At 40.2% G+C, this 25,625-nt stretch overlaps 1 protein-coding gene across 1 annotated transcript; it reads left to right on the top strand.

Moving 5' to 3' along the window:
- Positions 1-10,978: 10,978 nt before the first annotated feature.
- LOC308283068 (E3 ubiquitin-protein ligase TRIM39-like) lies at positions 10,979-24,663 on the top strand (the record flags this gene model as incomplete). Its single annotated transcript, XM_080723454.1, has 4 exons — positions 10,979-12,359; positions 15,756-15,880; positions 20,232-21,292; positions 24,660-24,663. 4 exons carry the CDS (start codon positions 10,979-10,981, stop codon positions 24,661-24,663), a joined length of 2,571 nt encoding a protein of 856 aa, XP_080579580.1.
- Between the last annotated feature and the right edge of the window lie 962 nt (positions 24,664-25,625).

The raw sequence follows: 25,625 nt of genomic DNA on the forward strand, positions 1-25,625 counted from the left end.
TAACACTAAACAGGTTTTGACAGCTGCTTAATATGAATAAAATAACTAACGAAAGATCTGTACACTACCCCACTCACTTACACACGTACTACTATTCAACCTAACCCTATAAGAATATCTTTGTTATGAATATACAACACTTACATAATTTCCTTATGGTTGTCACAACATGTTTATAAATGACTACATAATGATGTGCACTGATGTAAGGCCACTACTGGCTTTGCAGAGGACAGTGTTACTTGAGGACACAGGAGGAGATCAAGTTCTACTAGTTAAAATATGTTTTGGTTTGGCAATGGAACAGTTGTCAAAGCAGACACAAACATAATTAAAGATGATGAGTGATTAGAAAATGAAGGGCATTGCAGGGTTTAAAGGAATGCAGTGTCATAACTGGTTTGATGCTGCATGCTGATAGTAGACACTCAGACATTCTGAGAATTAACCATTTGATTGATGATATTATGTCACCGTGTTTCTATTTGACTTGTTTCTATAGTTAACCTGTATCATCATATCTCCAGGTCACTCTCTTCCACTTTCATATCATATTATTTTTATTCGGGCAATTGGTAAAAAATGAAAATGGCATTTTTATCAATTATACCCGAATACCCCCGCTCCCAAGTTAAAAATTGGATAGAAAAGGGATAGAAAGCAATAAATGACTATATTTTAACACTCATCTTTTAATTAATATCACAAACTCATAAAATAACTCTTGTTAAACTGTGTCAAATGATTATGTCTCTTCTCTTCTAGCTGTGACTACCGGTATGTCTCTTGATGTCTTCATCTGTATCATGGTGAAAACTGTCCTCCTGACACTGTGCGTAGAAGCATCCTTGAACAAGACACTGAACCTCTAACTGCTCCTTATAAGCAGGTATGTGACTTGCATGGCTGCAGTTGCTGTGTGAAAGAGTGAATGTGAGGCTGACATTATAATGAAATACTGAATGGTCAAAGCACTTAAAAAAGAAACATTGCTCTTTCATGCTGTTCTCTTTATTGTACCTTGTCTATATCCTGCTATGAATACACAAAATATGCCTGCCTGCCTGCCTGCCTGCCAGCCAGCCAGCAACTTGCAAGCCAGTACAGTACTAGAGTTCTCAACGGGCCTGAAAATGAAGGCCCGGCCCTAACTGGGCCCTAATGTTTACCTACTAGTAGGCATACATTTTAGGCCCTACAAGGCCCGAAAACGTCGGGTCGGGTCGGGTCGGGTTTGGGAAGAATTTGAGAACTCTATCACAGAGTAAAAGTAATAAAATAATAAAAAAATATATTTTCTTTTTTCATTGAGCCAGAGGCCCTACCCGGCCCGACTAATTAGCATACATTTTAGGCCCTACCCTACCCTAAATGTCGGGTTGGGTTCGGGTATGGTCTGGTTTGGGCAGAATTTGAGAACTTTAGCCAGTACTTGAATACAAACAAAATGTTCTAACATGTCAGAATTCAGACGGGCCAATAAGGAGTGAATCGATCCTTGAAACCCCCTGTACACTGCACAGAAAACGACAGCCGAACATTTGGCAAAATTATAATTCAAAAAATGCCAAAGTCATAAGGCTCATAAATCAAAGCGGATTCCGACTTTAATTGCCATAGTGTTGCCTACTGTATGCCCAGCTTAACCCTTTTCCAGTCATATTCTAACCATTCTTACCACCTACATTTGACTTATAGTCCTCAATGATAGCTATGTTTATCTGGAACCACAGCCTATCGCTGGGAATGGATGATCTATTCCACAAAACTCTTTTGGATTATCTGGAACCACAGCCTATCGCTGGGAATGGATGATCTATTCCACAAAACTCTTTTGGATTATCTGGAACCACAGCCTATCGCTGGGAATGGATGATCTTTTCCACAAAACTCTTTTGGATCCCAGGAGAGGAATTCATTTGTTCAGCCCTGTAGGCTACAGAAAGGATTATTATAAAAATTATACTGCAGCGGCCCCTTTAACTGTGGCTGGATGTCACGTGATGTTGTTGGGTTTTGCCGGGAATTTGGGGGGTTCCTGGGGTCATTACACTGGTGGGGGTAATATACAGTATACCGTCTGAATAAGCTTTGTTTGAGTTTGTTTACACTAGGCTACAATTCGTCTGGAGACACAATGTAAGTTAATGAGGACTCTAGCATACAAGTTACTGTACGTACAAAGATGGGTGGGTGCTTGTTTTTATATACAGATTGCTTTGCAGAGGACAGTGTTACTTGAGGACAGGAAGAGATCAAGTTCTACCTGTTAAAATATTTGTTGGTTTGGCAATGGAACAGTAGTCAAAGCAGACACGAACATAATGATTGATGATTAGTGATTAGAAAATGAAGGGCATGGCACGGTTTGAAGGAATGCAGTGACATATTGGGTTTGATGCGGTATCCTGAGAGTCAGCAGCCATTTGAGAGAGAGAGAGAGAGAGAGAGAGAGAGAGAGAGAGAGAGAGAGAGAGAGAGAGAGAGAGAGAGAGAGAGAGAGAGAGGGGTGGAAAGTATAATTGTCTTTTTCATGTCATTGTGTTTTTATTGTTAACCTGCATCATCATGTCTCTGGTCTCTCTTCTGGTATGGACTCAATTTAGATCCTTTACATATATTTATCTGCCTGTGGTCTTACAAGCTATATTTAAAATGTGTCAAATGATTGTCTCTCTTCTCTTTTTGGTGTGACTATGAATTAATGACTATGAATCTGGGACTTACCAGTATATAGAGCTTTTCTGAGTACTCAAAGACGCTTTACACATGTGGCCTAGGGGGGCTAGGGGGAGGGAAGCTAAGAGCAACAACTTTATTAGGAAAGATAATTAAGAAAATAATGTATGATAGGAGATCAAAACATAAAACAATAAAAACAAGAGTTCAAAAAAGGTCAACTGGGGAAGGCGATTGTGAACGGATGGGTTTTCAGGGTGGTTTTGAAGGTAGGGAGGGAGGGGGCACCTCTGATGGGTTTGGGAGTTCATTCCAGAGGGTGGGGCCGGCCACAGAGAAGGCCCTGTCACCCCAAGTTTTTCGCTTGGTCCTGGGGACCTCAAGGAGGCCATCCTCACTGGACCTGAGGGAGCGTGTTGGGACATATGGTTCAAGGAGGTCGGAGAGGTAGGGGGAGCCAGGTTGTGCAGTTCCTTGTAGGTGTTGAGGAGTATTTTGAAATCGATACGTTGTTTGACAGGGAGCTCTTGATGTCTTCAAGTGCATCATGGTGAAAACTCTCCTCCTGACACTGTGTAGAAGCATCCTTAAACAAGACACTGAATCCCTAACTGCTATGGACATACTGTGTCAGTCTCATGTGGTCTATGACGTCAAAGAATCTATGATGTCAGTCATCTCCGTATTTGGGAAAAGTTAAATTTTAGCATTTTCCCATTATAGTCAAAGGAGAAAATTAATTCACAAATAAATGTATATAAATTAAACTATACTAGCCCTCTCCTCACCCATCCCTAAGGGATCCTTACCTGTCCTTACTCCTTACCAGTCCGATCTCGGGCTGCTCACGTCTAGAGATTGCCTATTCATAAATGGATAAATACCCGTATGTAGCCTTATATCGTATATGCCTTGATATTATGATGTCACCCCTCTCTGATTGGCTATGGCATGCACGGCCGTGTTGGCAGGCTTAAACACAGACATGCAGAGCGTAGAGTCACTATTACTGTATGCACACAGCGTCACACAGACAGACACATAGATAGAATTTATAGATAGATAGATAGATAGATAGATAGATAGATAGATAGATAGATAGATAGACAAATAGATAGATAGATAGATAGACAGATAGACAGATAGATAGATAGATAGATAGATAGATAGATAGATAGATAGATAGATACTGTAGACAGACAGACAGACAGCCAGACAGCCAGACAGCCAGACAGCCAGCCAGACAGACAGATAGACAGATAGATAGATAGATAGATAGATAGATAGATCTATCTATAGATAAATCTCCAGGTCATTCTCATATCATAATTAGTTACATTTCGGGTAAATGTTAAAAACGAAAATCCGTTCAAGTTAAAAGTTGCAGAAACGTTTCAAAGCAATAATTTAACAGTCATATTTTAATTAATATAATTACAAACTTAAGTTTAGTAAAATAACCCTTGTTAAATGTGTAATGATTGTCTCTCTTCTCTTCCTGGTGTGACTATGTCTCCTGATTGTATTCATCTGCATAACGGTGAAAACTCTCCTCTGAACCCCTAACTGCTCCTGATAAGCAGGAATGTGACTTGCATGGCTGCCGTTGCCGTGTGAAAGAGTGAATTGTACATTGTAAAACACTTTGAATGGTCAAATAATTGCATTCTGAGAAACATTGTTTTTTCAGGCTGTTTTCTATATGGTAACCTGTCTATATCCTTCTATGAATTCACAAGACCTGTCTGTCTGTCTGTCTGTCTGTCTGTCTGTCTGTCTGTCTGTCTGTCTGTCTGTCTGTCAGAACAGTGTAAAATGTGGCATTTGTGTCCCATGTGACCGAGAGTTGTGCACTGCCAAGTGATAAGTGGAATCTCTGCTTTTCTACATTGTGCAAGAGCATGACAACAAACAATATGCACACACACACACACACACACACACACACACACACACACACACACACACACTGTGTGTCCATGAGCTAACCTGCTTTCCCATAAATGCCATGCAAGTGACAAAGGTGTCACTCGTCTTGTTTGACAACATACTGTACGGCTTGAGGCACAAACCATATGAAGGAGTTTCCTTGTGTGTCAAAGCTCCACCCAGAACTTTACCAGATTCATTCAGTATAAGACCATAAGATTCACGTTCAGATCAAACACAACTTCCAGTGAGGAGGACAGACTGTCTTTCCACAGCTACAGGAGGGAATACTGACCCAGACCACTGGAACCGAGAGACAGCCGCTGGCCGCCGCGTCCACGTCCATGGACGCGGCCGCGAAAAAAACGTCCGTGGACGCGAGGCCGCGTCCACGGACGCAAACGGCCGGCCGTCCCGGCCGTGGACGCGACCGTGGACGCGGCCGTGGACGCAGACGGCCGGGGACGCGGCCGTGGACGAGGCCGCGGCCGTGGACGCAAACGGCCGGCCGTGGACGCAAACGGCCGGCCGTGGACGGGTCCATGGACGAGGCCGCGAAAAAAAGGCAGCGAAAAAGAAAAAAAAAGGTGTCTATTGTATGTATTTTTTGATGGAGAATTCAAATATGACCTTCTTTTTTGCATAGGACAACTCTAACCTGCATCAATTGGTATTTTATAATTGCCAATTGTACCCTATCCATCTAAAAAACAAATTGGATGTCTATTGTATGTATTTTTTGATGGAGAATTCAAATATTACCTTCTTTTTGGGATAGGACAACTCTAACCTGCATCAATTGGTATTTTATAATTGCCAATTGTACCCTATCCATCTCAAAAACAAATTGGATGTCTATTGTATGTATTTTTTGATGGGGAATTCAAATGTTACCTTCTTTTTTAGATATGACAACTCTGACCTGCATCAATTGGTGCATCAACCTACTTACTATCTATCTATCTATCTATCTATCTATCTATCTATCTATCTATCCATCTATCCATCTATCTATCCATCTATTTATTTATACTTCACCTTTAGTCCAGAAGAGAGTTCAGCCTCAGGAACTTGCACACATGGAACTGTGTCATGACTGTGTCATGGAGCTAAAACAGAGCCATGTTAAATACTCACAATGACTCTGATGGACCAATCAGGGTGGTGGTGGGGGGAGGGATCAACAATAGACAGAAACTGGATAATGCTTTGTTAACTGTCCCACCTAAGTCCCTGCTAGTCTGAACAAACATCACCTTCCCTCTCATAACACTACTACTACTACATTTATATAAAGCTGCTCTTGCATTTGAATTCAAGTCTGACACAAGTTAAGGTTAACTTAGGTAGTATTTCATTTTGCTGGCTTTTAGGGTCTGTGTGAGTGTGTAGGCTCACAAATTATTATAATTGTCATTAAGTGACTCTGAGATCTATCCATCCATCCATCCATCCATCCATCCATCCATCCATTTATTTATACTTACTGTTTACATTTTCTATAAATATTTATTTCTATATAAAACTCAGTTGTGTGGAGTTATTGTGTGCCTTTTCTTGTTTTCTTGTTGCTAAAGAGTCCATTTGTTCACTAGACATTAAGTCAAGGTTACTATTTTGAGTTGAAGCTAAGTGTTTTATTGCTTTGTGGTTTAACATGATTTAAAAGGCAAATTCATTGTTATGGTTACTTTAGAAGACTGCTTTTGCATTCATGAGTTAAGAGAGCCAAGCTAATTCAAAGAGTTAGGTTAAAGGAACACAAAACATGACCTAACTCACAGCTGCCATTGGACAGACAGTTACAACATACTCTTATCTTTCACAGAACAGACAATTATCATTTATTATCTATTTGAGACTATGTAGCTGCTCTAGGGGAAATAGAGCATTATATCAGCCTATTCAATTGATAATGACCAATGGGTGCCAGTTTCTAAGTAGTTAAAGCATATTAACATAACAATATATGTGGCCTAGACATGGACATTGCCCAATCAACTCGTAATCTACAGAAATGTCCACCACATCACACAGTATAAAACCTAGTAGGCTTAGTGGATTACCTATGTTAAATCATGTCAGGTTAGTTTGGTTCAAGATTCAAGTATAATAATTTATGAGACAAAAATGTAAACAGCACAAATGTACAATCACATCTAGGCTAGAATGATAACATAAAGTCCTGACTACTCCTTGTTATTGTGGTCCTAAATACTACAATGATTAGTTTGGATGCATTGCTTCTATCATGTCCAATTAAAAATAAATACATTACATACATACAGAAATCTGCCTTCTCCTGTATTGTATTAGTGACATTCATTATAAATAGTAAAATAACAGGACAGAGCAAAAAAGGCCTCTGTTGTGTCTTTATCTGATCACATGCAATCAGACACTCACACTGCACAGCAATACTTTATTACAGGCTCAAGGCCCACAGGGTAAGAAGACCATACATTACAAAGATAATAATTAAAAAAACAACAACAGAGTACATTCTCCAAGCCCCACCGGAGCTAAAGAGGCACTCATGCCAGTGGCCTCTAACGGTAGACGTGTACCTGACAGAGTTTTCCCCACATTGGTTACAGATATAAGGTTTCTCTCCGGTGTGAATTTGTTGGTGTATTTTGATATGTTCCAGTCTAGGAAAGCTCTTTCCACACTGGTCACAGCAATAAGGTTTTTTTCCAGTGTGATTTTTCTGGTGTGCTTTGAGATGATGCATATCACTGAACCTTTTCTCACACTGGACACAGCAGTATATGGCTTCTCACCAGTGTGGATTTTCAGGTGTCTTTTCAGAGCCGTCTTCAGAGTGAACCTTTTCCCACATTGGTGACAGCAGTAAGGTCTCTCTCAAGTGTGAATCTTCTTGTGTTGTACGAGGCTAGATTTTACAGTGAAACGTTTGCCACAGTGTTCACAGCAGTAAGGCTTTTCTTCGGTGTGAAATCTCTGGTGTACTTTCAGAGCAGCCGTTAAACTGAACTTTTCCCCACATTGGACACAGCCGTACGGTTTCTCTCCTGTGTGAATTCGTTCATGTATTTTGAGATAAGACAATCGAGTAAAGCTTTTCCCACACTGGTCACAGCAATAGGGCTTCTCTCTAGTGTGAATTCTCAGGTGTTCTCTTAAAATCCCCTTTTGAACAAATCTTTTCCCACACTGGTCACAACAATCTCTCCAGTATGTGAACGCTTATGATCTTTTAATTGTCCAGACGAGCAAAATACTTCCCACATTGTTCACAGCTGAATGGCTTCACTCCGGTATGAATTCTCTGGTCTACTTTGAGATAATAAATTGAGCTGAAGGCTTTTTCCACATTGGTCACAACAGCACTGTCTTGGTTTAACTGAGGACAGCACAGGACAGGGAGAGAAAACACACACCTGATAAGAGCCAGATTCACACATTGATCAGCATTTAAGTAACATCATCATTATTATTGTTGTTGAGTCTGAAAAGAACAATACAATGTGATAGATCTTTACACATCTGACCCATAACATTATTAGCAATTCACATGGTTACTATAATAGGTGAGTCTTCTAGCTTTTTAAAAAAATAATATTTCATTAATTCTTTCTCTTACTAAGTGGAACATCCCACTTCTTAATTGTATATTATTTGGAAAGGGTTGAGTAGCACAATGTTTGCCATAAATTCAATGCTGAGTTGCATTTGTTTTTCTACATTTCCCCTTCAATGTATTATTACAATGTATTTACTATTTCTTACTTAGGTCTACTTAACTTTGTATTTTTACATTATTATATTGATCAACATTAACACATAGTGTGCGTTAGGTTAGGTTAGTTGCAGAGTGTCCACAACTGTCCAGAATACACTGTACATCATTTCAAGACTCCAGACTTCAAGTGAAGATGAAATCTCTAGACGGCACCAGCGGCAATTCTGATGAAGAGGTGGAACCCAAAGACCATCAAGATCTCTGTAAGTCACAGACTGAGTAAGTCTCCAGATGAACTCACACACATCAAAGTGTTTAAACATTACTTTTATCATTCATGACATAATATCATGTTACTGTTACCTACATGCCTTTATATGGGGAGAACCAAGCAACAACTTTGACCCAGTGATGATTTTGCTTTTAATAGAAAGGAATCCCGTACATTGTTGTATGTTAAATTACTTTCTGATCTGTTTGTGTTCATTATAACAGCCACAGGAAAGATACATTGTTTCAGATTGTTCCAGAGACTGATGACAGACCCTGGATGTAGCTCTGTCAGGTACACGTCTACCATTAGTGGACACTGGCATGAGTGGCATGAGTGCCTATTTAGCTCCGGTGGGGCTCGGTGAATGTACTCTCTGTTGTTGTTTTTTTAAATTATTATCTTTGTAATGTATTGTCTTCTTACCCTGTGGGCCTTGAGCCTGTAATAAAGTTTATATATTGCTGTGCAGTGTGAGTGTCTGATTGCATGTGATCAGATAAAGACACAACAGAGGCCTTTTTTGCTCTGTCCTGTTATTTTACTATTTATAATGAATGTCACTAATACAATACAGGAGAAGGCAGATTTCTGTATGTATGTAATGTATTTATTTTTAATTGGACATGATAGAAGCAATGCATCCAAACTAATCATTGTAGTATTTAGGACCACAATAACAAGGAGTAGTCAGGACTTTATGTTATCATTCTAGCCTAGATGTGATTGTACATTTGTGCACATTTGTGTTACATTTTTGTCTCATAAATTATTATACTTGAACCTTGAACCAAACTAACCTGACATGATTTAACATAGGTAATCCACTAAGCCTACTAGGTTTTATACTGTGTGATGTGGTGGACATTTCTGTAGATTACGAGTTGATTGGGCAATATCCATGTCTAGGCCACATATATTGTTATGTTAATATGCTTTAACTACTTAGAAACTGGCACCCATTGGTCATTATCAATTGAATAGGCTGATATAATGCTCTATTTCCCCTAGAGCAGCTACATAGTCTCAAATAGATAAAATAAATGATAATTGTCTGTTCTGTGAAAGATAAGAGTATGTTGTAACTGTCTGTCCAATGGCAGCTGTGAGTTAGGTCATGTTTTGTGTTCCTTTAACCTAACTCTTTGAATTAGCTTGGCTCTCTTAACTCATGAATGCAAAAGCAGTCTTCTAAAGTAACCATAACAATGAATTTGCCTTTTAAATCATGTTAAACCACAAAGCAATAAAACACTTAGCTTCAACTCAAAATAGTAACCTTGACTTAATGTCTAGTGAACAAATGGACTCTTTAGCAACAAGAAAGGGCACACAATAACTCCACACAACTGAGTTTTATATAGAAATAAATATTTATAGAAAATGTAAACAGTAAGTATAAATAAATAGATGGATGGATGGATGGATGGATGGATGGATAGATCTCAGAGTCACTTAATGACAATTATAATAATTTGTGAGCCTACACACTCACACACAGACCCTAAAAGCCAGCAAAATGAAATACTACCTAAGTTAACCTTAACTTGTGTCAGACTTGAATTCAAATGCAAGAACAGCTTTATATAAATGTAGATAGATAGATAGATAGACAGATAGATAGATAGTAAGTAGGTTGATGCACCAATTGATTTAGGTTAGAGTTGTCATATCTAAAAAAGAAGGTAACATTTGAATTCCCCATCAAAAAATACATACAATAGACATCCAATTTGTTTTTGAGATGGATAGGGTACAATTGGCAATTATAAAATACCAATTGATGCAGGTTAGAGTTGTCCTATCCCAAAAAGAAATTAATATTTGAATTCTCCATCAAAAAATACATACAATAGACATCCAATTTGTTTTTTAGATGGATAGGGTACAATTGGCAATTATAAAATACCAATTGATGCAGGTTAGAGTTGTCCTATGCAAAAAAGAAGGTCATATTTGAAATCTCCATCAAAAAATACATACAATAGACACCTTTTTTTTTCTTTTTCGCTGCCTTTTTTTCGCGGCCTCGTCCATGGACCCGTCCACGGCCGGCCGTTTGCATCCACGGCCGGCCGTTTGCGTCCACGGCCGCGGCCTCGTCCACGGCCGCGTCCACGGCCGCGTCCCCGGCCGTCTGCGTCCACGGCCGCGTCCACGGTCGCGTCCACGGCCGGGACGGCCGGCCGTTTGCGTCCGTGGACGCGGCCTCGCGTCCACGGACGTTTTTTTCGCGGCCGCGTCCATGGACGCGTCCACGGCCGCGTCCATGGACGTGGACGCGGCGGCCAACGGCTCTTGCTGGCACATTCTAGAAGAAGAGGGAGTTTTACCACCTCTGGCTGATTTTCTGGCTTGAGCACAGCAGCGTATAAGCTACACACTGAGACCAAATGGCTTCCAACGCATCTCGCCCAGAAGAGGATTATTCCTGTCCTGTGTGTTGTGACATCTTTAAAGATCCTGTTGTTCTGTCCTGCAGCCACAGCTTCTGTAAAGCCTGTCTGCAGGAATGGTGGAGAGAGAAGGTAATAAAAGAATGTCCAGTTTGTAAGGAGAAACATTCAGTGGATCCACCCAGAAACCTGGCTCTGAAGAACCTGTGTGAGGCCTTCATACAGGAGAGACATCAGAGAGCTTCAACAGGGTCTGGGGTTCTCTGCAGTCTGCATTATGATGAGAAATTCAAACTGTTCTGTCTGGAATGTCAACAGCCAGTGTGTACTGTGTGTCGAGATTCTAAAAAACACATCAACCACAGATTCAGACCCATCGATGAAGCTGCTCCGGAACACAAGGAGGAAGTCCAGAAATCACTGAAGCCTTTACAAGATAAACTGGAGGTCTTTAACAAAGTTAAAACCAACTGTGACCAAACAGCAGAACACATTAAGGTCCGGGCCCGGCACACAGAGATGCAGATGAAGGAAGAGTTTAAGAAGATGCATCAGTTTCTAAAGAAGGAAGAGAAGACAAGGACCACTGCACTGAGGGAGGAAGAGCAGCAGAAGACTCAGATGGTGAAGGAGAAGATTGAGGTTCTGAACAGAGACATATCAACCCTTTCAGACACAATCAGAGCCATAGAGGAGGATCTGAGAGCTGAACACATCTCATTCCTGCAGAACTACAAGACCACAGTGGAAAGAGTCCAGTTCACACTGCAGGACCCACAGCCGGTCTCAGGAGCACTGATAGACGAGACCAAACACCTGAAGAACCTGACCTTCAGAGTCTGGGACAAGATGAAGGACATTGTCTCCTACACTCCTGTCATTCTGGACCCCAACACTGCCTATCCATACCTCATCCTGTCTGATGATCTGACCAGTGTGAGATATGGAGAGAAGCAGGAGCTTCCTGACAACCCAGAGAGGTTTGACTACTGGGACCGTGTCCTGGGTTCTGAGGGCTTTAACTCTGGGACTCACAGCTGGGATGTTGAGGTTGGAGACAGTGCAGGCTGGGCACTGGGTGTGTTAGCAGAGTCTTTTCAGAGGAAGGGAGATGGAGAGGGTCAACACTGGAGGATATGTTTATCTGAAGGTGAATACGAAGCATCCTCCTCATCAGGTCCATCCACTGATCTCTCAGTGAAGCAGAACCCCAAGAAGATCAGAGTCCGGCTTAACTGGAACAAAGGAAAGCTGTCCTTCTCTGATCCTGATACTAACACACACATACACACCTTCGGACACACTTTCACTGAAACACTCTTTCCATTCATTTACACTGATCTTACTGTCCCTCTGAAGATGTTACCATGGAAGATCAGTGTAACTCTGGAACCATGTTGTTAAACATGATGATGATGATGATGATGATGATGATGATGATGATTCATAGAAATGTAATTATCTCAGTAGTAAACATTGAGATACTTTAAAATGTATCAGACTATTTTATGGTAATTGCAATTAACTGCACTGTACTTTTTACTGTCTATTTCCTATTATCGAATCATTACATTGGAACAATCTCTTTATGCCATTCTAAAGAATGACATGTTATAATATGATGGCTAGCAGAGGTCAGTATGTTAAATATTACATTAGTTTTATGAAACCACAACGTTTGAGGTAGACTATGAACCCTGCAGTCACTTGAATCACTGATAATAAAATTATAACACCATAATAAAATATAAAAACAGTTTACTTGAAGGTATTGTGGGTCTAAATATGTCACGTTGCTCTTTTGAAACATCGCTCGACTAAACAATTATTTGTTTTTAACTGAATTGTTTAATATATTCAGTTGACACTTTCATTTCTTCCATAGGGAATCTGAGAGATACATTCACATGAAACAGGAGAACATTTTACATTGATGAAGCATACAAAAATCGAATCCTAAAATATAAGGTCAAATCTTTGTTCATGATTATAGGGGATAAAGATTTACCTCAAGAACAGATTAGTGCAGTATCACTTAAAAGGTAAACTGGTTCCCAAACAGTGGTTGGGACACATGTTTGGGTCGTGGACCAATTTTAATGGGTAGCGAAATATATTATGTTGCATAATATGTTCCTACATGAAAAAAATATATATAATTATTTCAAAAGATTTAAGAGAGTTGAAACAAAAAAGTAAAAACAATTCCAAGCTTTTCATCAAGTAAAAACAACTATTAAAAGCAGCATTTCAAAAGTATTTAATAAATAAAAAAGTCTAATCATTTCCATTAAAAAAATATAAACTCAATAGCTACAAAAAGAAAGGAAACTTGACTTCGGTCCATTATGTCTCCCCTTTAATAATACCAATTTGTAGTGTGTTTTATATCATTTTTAGCATTGATTCGTCAACGATTGGTTTCTTTACAAGGAGCTATATTGGTAAGCATCGGGCATTCGTGGATTGAGCACCACAGCCAAACGTGTGGGTAGCAGGTTGCCAAAATGGCTTGCAATATAGGCCTACAGTTCTGCTGGAATTTACTCTCGTTTTGGGCTTCCCTGACACTGACCTTAAAATTAACTAAGTGTAAAAATAGCCAATATGGCAATATGTGCTGTTTTTTCTTTTTCTAATTCCTGTCGGAGAGTGCAATCATTCAATGAACCAAGCAACAAACGAGAACACCAAAAGAACGGTATTGCAGGCCTGCCAGGCCATTTTTGGAGGGGCGCTACCCACACGATTGGCTGTGTTGCTCATTCCACGAATGCCAGATCCTTACAATTTGTTGTTAAGGTGACAAATCAACGATAACAATGACATCAAACACCATTTGGCATAATTAAAGGGGAGATATAATGGAAATGTTGGGTCTACCCACACTTTTGGCTGGAGTGCTCATTCCACTAATGCCTGATGCTTACAAACTGTACCTCCTTGTAAAGGTCACAAATCAACAATAAAAATGATATAAAACACAATACAAATTGGTATTATTGAAGGGGAGATATGGACTGAAGTCAAGTTTCCTTTCTTTTTGTGCTGAGTTAATATAATGTTTAAGAAGTAGTGAAAATAGCAGATCTATAAGTTCACAATGTGGCATGGCGTGAAGCGACACATTGTGAGCTTGTAGATCTGCTATTCATAACATCTAATTTCTCTTTTGGGCCTTGAGTTAAAAGCTTTGGGAACCACTGACTGACAGTAGAAACACTTCAAAGCCCAATTCATCAGTATAATTGTTGTCTTCTTACTGCACTTTGACTTTGGAGTCTGAAGAAGAGCTTTCTCCTCCAAACTTCACTCAGGAGGATGTCTACAAAAAACATTAAATGGAGCTACTGTGTGCAAATCTATTTCTTACAAAGTTCTAGTTTGGCTATTATTTCACATTAGGTCTATCAACTGTGGAACCAAATCAAACTAAATGCAATGCCTCAACTCCTATAATTCCAAATGTTATTATTATTATTATTGTATTCTAGTTTGGTTGACTCAGTCCTGGTAAAACGCACGCACACACGTGACAAATATCAACAAAGTAAACATGGTTTAAGTGGTAAAAACAAGTATAAAATGTGTTCAAATATTCCCAGTCCTCAGCCTCACCCTGTGTGCTGTTGGCTCCCTCTAGTGTCAGTGAAGGTGTAGTGTTGTTCAATAGATATCAGTGGTGTAGGTTAAACATGCAGCTCATACAACCTCTGTTCTACACAGCTACTGTAGGTCCCTTCCACACCATGTCATAAACAACATGTCTATCACTAGTTGATTTAAACTACTGTCATAAACTACTGTCATCATAAATACTAGTATATGCTTAGATAGTTTTATTTTGTATCTTTATTTTAAGAGAGGGAGGTAGCTTTGTGGACAACAGTGCTTTCTTCGATTTTATTTTGTAAAACAAAAAGTAAATGTCAACTCAATATTTTCAACAAAAGTCAAAACATCCAAAACACTGAGGAGACTCCATGCTCACTAGTTATCAGAGTAGCTCAGTTCCTACATACAGTGGTTTCTGAACGGCAGACATAACAAATACAACCATTAGTTGTGTTGCTGCCTTCACCCAGTGCTTTGAAAAGCTCCTGATACCTCCTGCTCCAATATGAAGGACCACACTACAATATGTGCAATGCTTCTGCTTGGGAATTGTTTCCTTCCATGCTTTGAATGTGATGGTGTGGCTGTAGGTGAGACTACAACACTGCTAATGTTTAGGAGGCCTGTCAGCTGTGATGAGAGTCTCCACTTTATGTGCACTAATATGGAGACATAAACTGCAATCTGAGAGCTCTGGCACTTTTAACAAGAGAGTCACTGGTTATGGTTACATGAACACCAACATCTCAGAACAACAGTGGGATAAATGTACCTGGAATATTCTGACAATGTTCACAATACTGACTGATGCTCAGTTTGGCAGCACTGACAATGTACTAATAACTTGGATTCACTAGAAAATCTATACAGTTGTGGTCAGATACAAACGGAGATTTTAGAGACTTTTCACCCTGGCATCACTGTTTTTGGGCATGTAAACTGTCAAAAGATATTTTCAAAAACATCCCATCTACAAGTTTCCAATGTGTTTGGAACTTGTAGATTGTTTATTTGTGAAAGTCTTTTCTTTGAAGTCAAAGGCACGTATATACAGTATATCCTGAATAAGACCATAATCAGATATTATTGTGTATGTACAGTACAATATGTACAGTACTAGTCAGTGTGGTAGAACATCCCATAGGATTGTTGTCCTCAGGGGAACACGTCAGTGGGCAGATGGAAGTCTTTGAAGGTGTAGAAGGAGATGTCACCATGGTCCACCACAGCAAAGGTGACAGGAACGTCCCTGCTCTGGAAGGCCAGCAGTTTGACAGTCTGCAGGTCAGGAACTGGACCCTGGAAGCTGTGGACACACACACACACACACACACACACACACACACACACACACACACACACACACACACACACACACACACACACACACACACACACACACACACACATTTTTGTTTCTTTATTTGAATCCACAAATTACAATACATTTTACAGGGAAACAAATGTAACAGGTTGATAGTTCATGGACATCAAAGGATAAACATGACACATTCTTCTCCACACATACAAGCTGCCCAAAACTGCTGAAACAGAGCAATATTTAGACAACTGTTTGGCCTTGGCCTATGTCATGCCAGCTATTGTTTGGCCACTCATGGTCAATTTATGTACATGGCCCACTGGCCAGGCTTCCAAATATGAGTATTGAGAATCTACATCTGTACCCAAAGTCTGTTATGATTCTAAGTAATGGTTGGTACTTAGAATGCTTATCTTGGAAAGCCTGGTCCATATACAGATCAAAAATGCATCCCACCTCCAGAATCATTAGCTCCCTGTGACTGGTGTCATCACAAACAATGTCTGTTGTATTTGGGATGCCAGCAAATGCCAGCAATCACAAGCACAGCCAAACCAATCCGGTAACACTCTTGAGTGTTACCGGTCGTGGCGGGCAATGTATACGTTTTTATATGCACACACACACACACACACACACACACACACACACACACACACACACACACACACACACACACACACACACACACACACACACACACTCTATTCATATGTTGGTTAGGTTTACTATGGACATGCAAGATGTAGGCACAAGTGAGAAAAAGAAAACACTAGCTTGTACAGGGAGCTCTGCAATTGTTTACTTATTTGTCAATACAGTGCCACAAAGCTGGTGGTGTGAATGTGCCATAGAACATGAATTATGAACTTGAAGTGTTGTCTACACCAGTGTCTCCCAAACGAGGAACACTGGTCTGCCTTGAAACAAGCCCAGGTGTCAGAAAGAGTGAATACACTTCCCGGGACTGACACCTGCCGTGGCAGGCCCAGGTGTGTCAACTACAAATTATTACACAATACAAAACATGTATTATACCAGTACGTTGTGCACGAAGGTTTCCAAATACAGTCACATTCTATCCCCTAGAACAGCGGTCTTTGAGGTTTTTCAGGCCAAGGACCCCTAGCTGAGAGAGAGAGATGAAGCAGGGACCCCACACTATTGTGTTGCAGATTAAACGTTTTCATATATTTCATAGACAGCTTTATAGAGATCAGTGTTGTGTTAATGAATGTTTTTTTGAGCGGAGGTCACAACGCTCCTATACGTGGCCGTGTGTGTGGGTCTCCGTCCGTCCGTCCGTCCGTCCGTCCGTCCGTCCGTCCGTGTCTGTATGTAGCCTAAACTTCGGCGCGTAACTAGTGCCGCACCATTTACGCCACTCGCGCAATATATACATCAAAATGTGCGGCTCGGCCGGGAATGGTGTGCTATTACCTTTCGTTCCGATCCGCCTTACCATGCCGACGTAATCGGCAAAAAACGACGCTTAATTGTCCCCATTGACTTATAATGGGACAATGCAAGAAATCACTTTCAAGTATTTTTCTCTCGTAAACCATAGGAGCTACAGTTTCAAAACTCGGAGAGGAGATTCATAATGATTTTAAGAATGAATCCAAAAATAATTACATCACTCGGCCTCATGTTGGCGCTATAACGTCCCACTTTGCGTTTTGCCCCGTAACTCTTGAACCGTAGATCGGAAAATTAAAATTATTTTTTCCCTGGATTCCTTGGGTCAAGACGCATCTCCCCATATAGGCCAAGCCCATTTGCGCCTGGATAGATTTTCCGCCATCTTGAATTTTCTCCAAAACACACTTTTTGCTCCTTTTCCTACATATTTTCTTCAAATGTCACAAAAATCGGTACACATGATCTATGAGGTGGGTAAACCACCGCTCAGTTCACACGGGTGTGATTTTTTATTCTCACATTATCCTTTCTATTATAACTTGGATTCATGTTAACATGGCATTTTGTAATTTTTCTTTTTATGAATAAAATGTTATTTTGTCCAATCTGCATGGAATGTTCCCTGCTCTTCTATTGAGACATTTAGATTGTGTCAAAGGTCATGACTCACCAAGACACAGGATCAGACACAAAGTTTGAACTGATGGTCAAGATTCAATTTATCCCCTGAGCAAGCAGGCCGGCTTACCATTGAGATGATGGTTCAATGGTAAAAAGGTACAGCACATATGCAAGAAACCGGGTACAAATCCGGGACAGAAGGAGAAAGTTACATAGTGCAGCTTTAATGTGTATTACAGTGCAGAGGCTATGAAGGAGCGAGACGCAGAAACCAATAATCTTTACTCCTACAAAGTTATAGTTAGCTCTCACTCCAATATACAACACAAAACCAACACATCTCTGGGAGTTAAAGGTTTGGAATGTGGGGAGAACAGATGATTATTCTGGGGAGAAGGAACAAAACTCACAATAGAAAATATTAAATTTACTAAACAGTGCCAAAACAGTCATGTGCTCGCTCCTCATGCACACACCACACGCTTGCATGCAAGTGAGTGGGAACACGTGGGTATGAAGGCTGTCTGAAACAGGAGAACCAGATCAATCATTCTCCATCATGGTAACCAATGATTGTATGACATGAACTCATGTAATATGTTAATGAGGTGAATAACTACCCATGTGAAGCCAGCGCCCAGATTCAGAGTCTATGACTATGCTCTCTGCTATGTCTCTGTCTGCACCATTCTGTAACTAATACAACTAATACTATGCTCTCTGCTATGTCTCTGTCTGCACCATTCTGTAACTAATACATTGTAGCAGAGAACCATTACCCCAGCGTATACAGAGTGTTATTTTTAGTCTCAGGAGGATTCTCCTCTTCAGCTATTTTCGCGGAAAATACTTCCGGCTTTTGTTCCTCCTCACACAAAGATTTAGCTGACCCCCTGAGGACCACCTGTTGAAGACCCCTGTCCTAGAAGTACATTTGCCATTGTGCCCACAAAAAGTCTGGAAACCACTGTAGAGAATATAACAACAGACTGAACCACTGACTGCCCCTGATGAGCAGGGCTGTCTCTGCTGTCAGTGTGTTTATTAGTTAATATTTAGCCTACACAGTCACAGTTTAGTTTGAGACAATAAAAAACATAACCTTTTATTCTGTTTTCTCTACTGTTCCCTATATATTCTGAGAGAGAGAGAGAGAGAGAGAGAGAGAGAGAGAGAGAGAGAGAGAGAGAGTGTGTGTGTGTGTGTGTGTGTGTGTGTGTGTGTGTGTGTGTGTGTGTGTGTGTGTGTGTGTGTGTGTGTGTGTGTGTGTGTGTGTGTGTGTGTGTTTGTGGCAACCGGTCTGTTGGTGTGTCAAAGCTCCTCCCCTATCTGACTCAGAGGAATCAGGAAAAGGAAACATATAGCACACTCCTTGTGTCAACACACACACACACACACACACACACACACGCACACGCACACGCACACGCACACGCACGCGTGCGCGCACGCGCACGCGCACACACACACACACACACACACACACACACACACACACACACACACAGTGTGTCCATGATCTAACCTACTTTCCCATGAATGCCATGCAAGTGAAGACTTGTTTGACAACACATTGTATCTGATGGCTTGAGGCACAAACAATATGAAAGAGTTTTGTGTGTCAAAGCTCCACCCAGATGTTGCCAGATTCATACAGTATAAGACCATAAGATTCACGTTCAGATCAAACACAATTACAGTGAGGAGGACAGACAGTCTTTCCACAGCTACAGGAGGGAATACTGACCCAGACCACTGGAACCTGCTGCTGACTCTGTCAACTGAATGGACTTTAACAAGAACCACGATTCACAGTGAAAGTAAACTTCAGGGAACATTCTAGAGGAGGGAGTGTTACCACCACTGACTGGCTGATTTCCTGGCTTGAGCAGCGTATTTGAAGCTACACACTAAGACCAAATGGCTTCCAACGCATCTCGCCCAGAAGAGGATTATTCATGTCCTGTGTGTCATGACATCTTTATAGATCCTGTTGTTCTGCCATGTAGCCACAGCTTCTGTAAAGCCTGTCTGCAGGAATGGTGGAGAGAGAAGGTAATAAAAGAATGTCCAGTTTGCAAGGAGAGACATTCAGTGGATCCACCCAGAAACCTGGCTCTGAAGAACCTGTGTGAGGCCTTCATACAGGAGAGACATCAGAGAGCTTCAACAGGGTCTGAGGTTCTCTGCAGTCTGCATGCTGATGAGAAACTCAAACTGTTCTGTCTGGAATGTCAACTGACCGTGTGTTTTTTGTGTCGAGATTCTAAGAAACACATCAACCACAGATTCAGACCCATCGATGAAGCTGCACCGGAACACAAGGAGGAGGTCCAGAAATTACTGAAGCCTTTACAAGATAAACTGGAGGTCTTTAATAAAGTTAAAACAAACTGTGACCAAACAGCAGAACAGATTAAGGTCCTGGTCCAACACACAGAGATGCAGATGAAGGAACAGTTTAAGACGATGCATCAGTTTCTAGAAGAGGAAGAGGAGGCCAAGATCACTGCACTGAGGGAGGAAGAGCAGCAGAAGACTCAGATGATGAAGGACAAGATTGAGGGTCTGAACAGAGACATATCAACCCTTTCAGACACAATCAGAGCCATAGAGGAGGATCTGAGAGCTGAACACATCTCATTCCTGCAGAACTACAAGACCACAGTGGAAAGAGTCCAGTTCACACTGCAGGACCCACAGCCGGTCTCAGGAGCACTGATAGACGAGACCAGACACCTGAAGAACCTGACCTTCAGAGTCTGGGACAAGATGAGGGACATTGTCTCCTACACTCCTGTCATTCTGGACCCCAACACGGCCCATCCAGAACTCATCCTGTCTGATGATCTGACCAGTGTGAGATATGGAGATAAACAGCAGCTTCCTGACAACCCAGAGAGGTTTGACTTCTGGCGTCGTGTCCTGGGTTCTGAGGGCTTTAACTCTGGGGCTCACAGCTGGGATGTTGAGGTTGGAGACAACACATGGTGGAGACTGGGTCTGTCAGCAGAGTCTTTTCAGAGGAAGGGAGAAGAAGGGGGTCAATACTGGTGCATATTGTTACGTGAAGGTAAATACACAGCAGTCTCCTCACCAGGGCCATCCACTGCTCTCTCAGTGAAGCAGAACCCCAAGAAGATCAGAGTCCAGTTGGACTGGAAAAAAGGAAGGCTGTCCTTCTCTGATCCTGATACTAACACTCACATACACACCTTCACACACACTTTCACTGAAACACTCTTTCCATTCATTGCCACTACTGGTACTCTGAAGATGTTACCGTGGAAGATCAGTGTAACTCTGGAACCACAGAGCTGTGGGCTCGGAAAGTCAGTTTTTTATTTGGAGCAATAAAGCACAAGTGTCGCATTGGAGCCCTCAGTGTGCGAGCGTTCATTTATTTCTTTTCAGTATCTAGTCGTCGCTCAGCACCTTGGGATGTGCATGTCTGCTCTCCTTTTTCACCACATAGTAGTTAGACATGATGATTGATGACATGATGTATTAATCATATTAGTAATAGTACTAGTGCCAACATTAATTAATATTAGGGGATTCATAGAAATGTAATAATCTCAGTAGTAAACATCGAGATACTATAAAATGTATCAGACTATTATTATGGTACTTTTACTCTTGCACTCAACTGCACTGTACTTTTTACACTGTCTATTTCCTGATATAGAATCATCACATTGGAATAATCTCTTTGACATTATAAAGTATGACATGTTATATAATATGATTGCAGAGGTCAGTATGTTTAATATTACATTACATTAGTTTTATCGAACCAGAATGGCTGAGGAAGACTACAAACCCTGCAGTCACTTGAATCACTGATAATTAAATAATAAAACCATAATAAAATATTAAAACCGCTTACTTGGAGGTTTTGGGGATCTAAATATGTCACGTTGCTCTTTTGAAATGTCGCTTGACTAAACAATTATTTGTTTTTAACTGAATTGTTTATCCCATTAAAACAGGGAGAGCATCTGTCATTTTAGATTTGAGGTGTAGTGCTTTAGATTAGAACAGTAGTTTATAAAGAATACCAGATCTACAAGCTCACAGCACGTCACCTTCAGGCCGTGCTGCGAGCTTGTACATGTGCTGTTTTTGATAATCTTTTAAAAAATCTTGAAAATGTTTGAAAAAAATGTTTATATATCTATATTCATTCTTCTGTGAGGACATTTTCAGATGGGTGAGTCCCACGGCCCAAATATCATTTAGTGGATCCTTCCTTAATACAAAAAAAGTTTGAGAACCATCGATTTAAAAGGCATTTGTAGAATCGGCCTCAGGTCTTCTTAAGACTCTTAATGGGTTGAAGTATTCAGTTTACACTTTCATTTCTTCCATAGGGAATCTGAGAAATACATTCACATGAAACAGGAGAACATTTTACATTGATATGAAAGAAGGATACAAAAATCTAATCCTTGAATTGAGTCATGTCAGTTTAACAACTTGAATCAGATCAAAGGGGAATAAATAGATATAAAAGTGCAGTAACTAGGCTATTTATTTATCTCAAAGCAAAGGTCAAATCATCATTTATCATTTTGGTGGATAAAGATTTACCTCAAGAACAGATTAGTGCAGTATCATACAGCACTGGTTCCCAAACAGTGGGGGGTCGCAAGTAAATATCCCCTTTTGTTTTTTATTCCTACATTAAAAATATATATAATATTATTTCAAATGATTTAAGAGAGTTGAAAAAGAAACAAAAAAATCGCAACTTTTCATCAATTAAAAACAACTATTAAAAACTAGTTTGCATTCAATTATAACAAGTATTTAATCTACAGATCTACAAGCTCACAGCAACGTGTCGCATTGTGAGCTTTTAGCTGAGAGAGATACACAGCAGGGACCCCCACTACTATTGTATGTGTTGAAGATCAAACTTTGTCATATTCATAGATACAGTTTCAGTAGCTTCATACACTTGTTTGTAATGCAGCATTATTATCAGTGTTTTGTAAATACATTTATGTTTGTTTCTGTTTACCCACTTTTCTTATTAATATGTTGAGTTCATGTTAATGTGTATTTTTAGACATTTAAACATGAAGCCTCAATACCAAAAATAAACGCTCTACAAGCTCACGTGTAGCATGCAACACTGTGAGCCTGTTATCACATGTTTTGTAGAATTTTCGCATCTTTATTATGACATCACAATATGTGGTTTAATTGTTAGTTTTATAATAATAGACCCTATTCACGGCAAGCCCACACATGCGCACTCAGCAAATTTCTCAGCAACTTCCTGGTGCTGACGTCAGCTTTGAAGGGTAAATTAATACAGAAATTGCTGGACTCAAAGCCAACAAATCATTATTTCGAACGGTAAAGTAAATTATAACGCTTTGTGCCTTTTACTATCTTGTGTTCTTGATCATGCTAGCCGTATTTTATACTGTACTATTCGGAAATTGCATTACATTTGCGGTTTCTGTGTAAACTCTATAGGCTTTTAGTAGGGTTGTCCCCTTCAACCGTGACGTCAGCACCAGGAAGTTGCGTAACGTGAATTCGGTCAATTGTATCTAAATGGATATGAAGGGTCAAACGCATTGTTTTTTTGTGTCCTTAAATCAAAAGTTTAAGGTAAAAATATGACCTGGATGCTCCATCCAGCAAGTGATTTGACTATGCTGATGTTTTCAAGCAGCTCCGCTGAGAAATGAACATGAGAACAAACTGTCATTAATCTACTATGAGGACAGACCTAACTATTATTATTTTATAGTTTGGTTGAATCAGTCCTGGTAAAACACACACAAACGTGTGTGACTGCGGGCGCATGAGCACAAATGCACGCACACAGATACTTGAACACTATTAAATGAATGCAATTGTACGTACATTTGTCCACATGTCTACATTAATAGACACATATACAAATGTCTGCATGTATGCCATTGCCATGTGTGCATATAGTCACGCACACTCACAGTGATGATTTAGAAGGACAAAAGCAGAGGACCAAGAATAGAGCCCTGCCCTGAGGGACAAATGTCAACAAAGTAAACATGGTTCAAGTGGTAAAAACAAGTATAAAATGTGTTCAAATATTCCCAGTCCTCAGCCTCACCCTGTGTGCTGTTGGCTCCCTCTAGTGTCAGTGAAGGTGTAGTGTTGTTCAATAGATATCAGTGGTGTAGGTTATACACGCAGCTCATACAACCTCTGTTCTACACAGCTACTGTAGGTCCCTTCCACACCATGTCATAAACAACATGTCTATCACTAGTTGATTTAAACTACTACAACATGGACATCATAAATACTTTAGATACCCGTAGATAGTTTTATCTTTTATCTTTATTTTAAGAGAGGGAGGTAGCTTTGTGGACAACTTGGTGCTTTTTTTGATTTTATGTTGTAAAACAGAAAGTAAATGTCAACTCAATATTTTCAACAAAAGTCAAAACATCCAAAACACTGAGGAGACTCCATGCTCACTACTTATCAGAATAGTTCAGTTCCTACATACAGTGGTTTCTGAACGACAGACATAACAACAATACAATTAGTTGTGTTGCTGCCTTCACCCAGTGCTTTGAAAAGCTCCTGATACCTCCTGCTCCAACATGAAGGACCACACTACAATATGTGCAATGCTTCTGCTTGGGAATTGTTTCCTTCCATGCTTTGAATGTGATGGTGTGGCTGTAGGTGAGACTACAACACTGCTAATGTTTAGGAGGCCTGTCAGCTGTGATGAGAGTCTCCACTTTATGTGCACTAATATGGAGACATAAACTGCAATCTGAGAGCTCTGGCACTTTTAACAAGAGAGTCACTGGTTATGATTACATGAACACCAACATCTCACAACAACAGTGGGATAAATGTACCTGGAATGTTCTGACAATGTTCACAATACTGACGGGTGCTCAGTTTGGCAGCACTGCCAATGTACTAATAACTTGGATTCACTAGAAAATCTATACAGTTGTGGTCAGATACAAACGGAGATTTTAGAAAGCAGGATATTAACCACTTTTCACCCTGGCGTCACTGTTTTTGGGCATGTAAAATGTCAAAAGATATTTTCAAAAATATCCCATCTACAAGTTTCCAATGTGTTTGGAACTTGTAGATTGTTTATTTGTGAAAGTCTTTTCTTTGAAGTCAAAGGCACGTATATAAAGATATATACAGTATATCCTGAATAAGACCATAATCAGATATTATTGTGTATGTACAGTACAATATGTACAGTACACCTAGTCAGTGTGGTAGAACATCCAGGATTGTTGTCCTCAGGGGATCACGTCAGTGGGCATATGGAAGTCTTTGAAGGTGTAGAAGGAGATGTCACCATGGTCCACCACAGCAAAGGTGACTTTGGAGGTCTTGGAGCTGTTGACCTGGGACTAAAACTTAAAATTTCATTTTGTAAAAATGTAGCTTCCGGGTTTAAAAGAAGTGCAATGTGGATTGGCGAGGCCTTAAGCTGGACCAAAAAGAAGGGCAGATCAAGGAACTCCCTTCCTTATTTTAAAATAATGTACAGGGATTTAATGTGTAATTCTGCTCACTTGAATATAGATTGGACTGAAATGTCTAGCAAGAACATTTATAGTGCCATATGTGATGATCTGTATGGTGGCGTTGTTCCATACAAAAATCTTGATG

This window comes from Nannobrachium achirus, assembly GCF_963921795.1.
Source record: "Nannobrachium achirus genome assembly, chromosome: 4".
NCBI lineage: Eukaryota > Metazoa > Chordata > Actinopteri > Myctophiformes > Myctophidae > Nannobrachium > Nannobrachium achirus.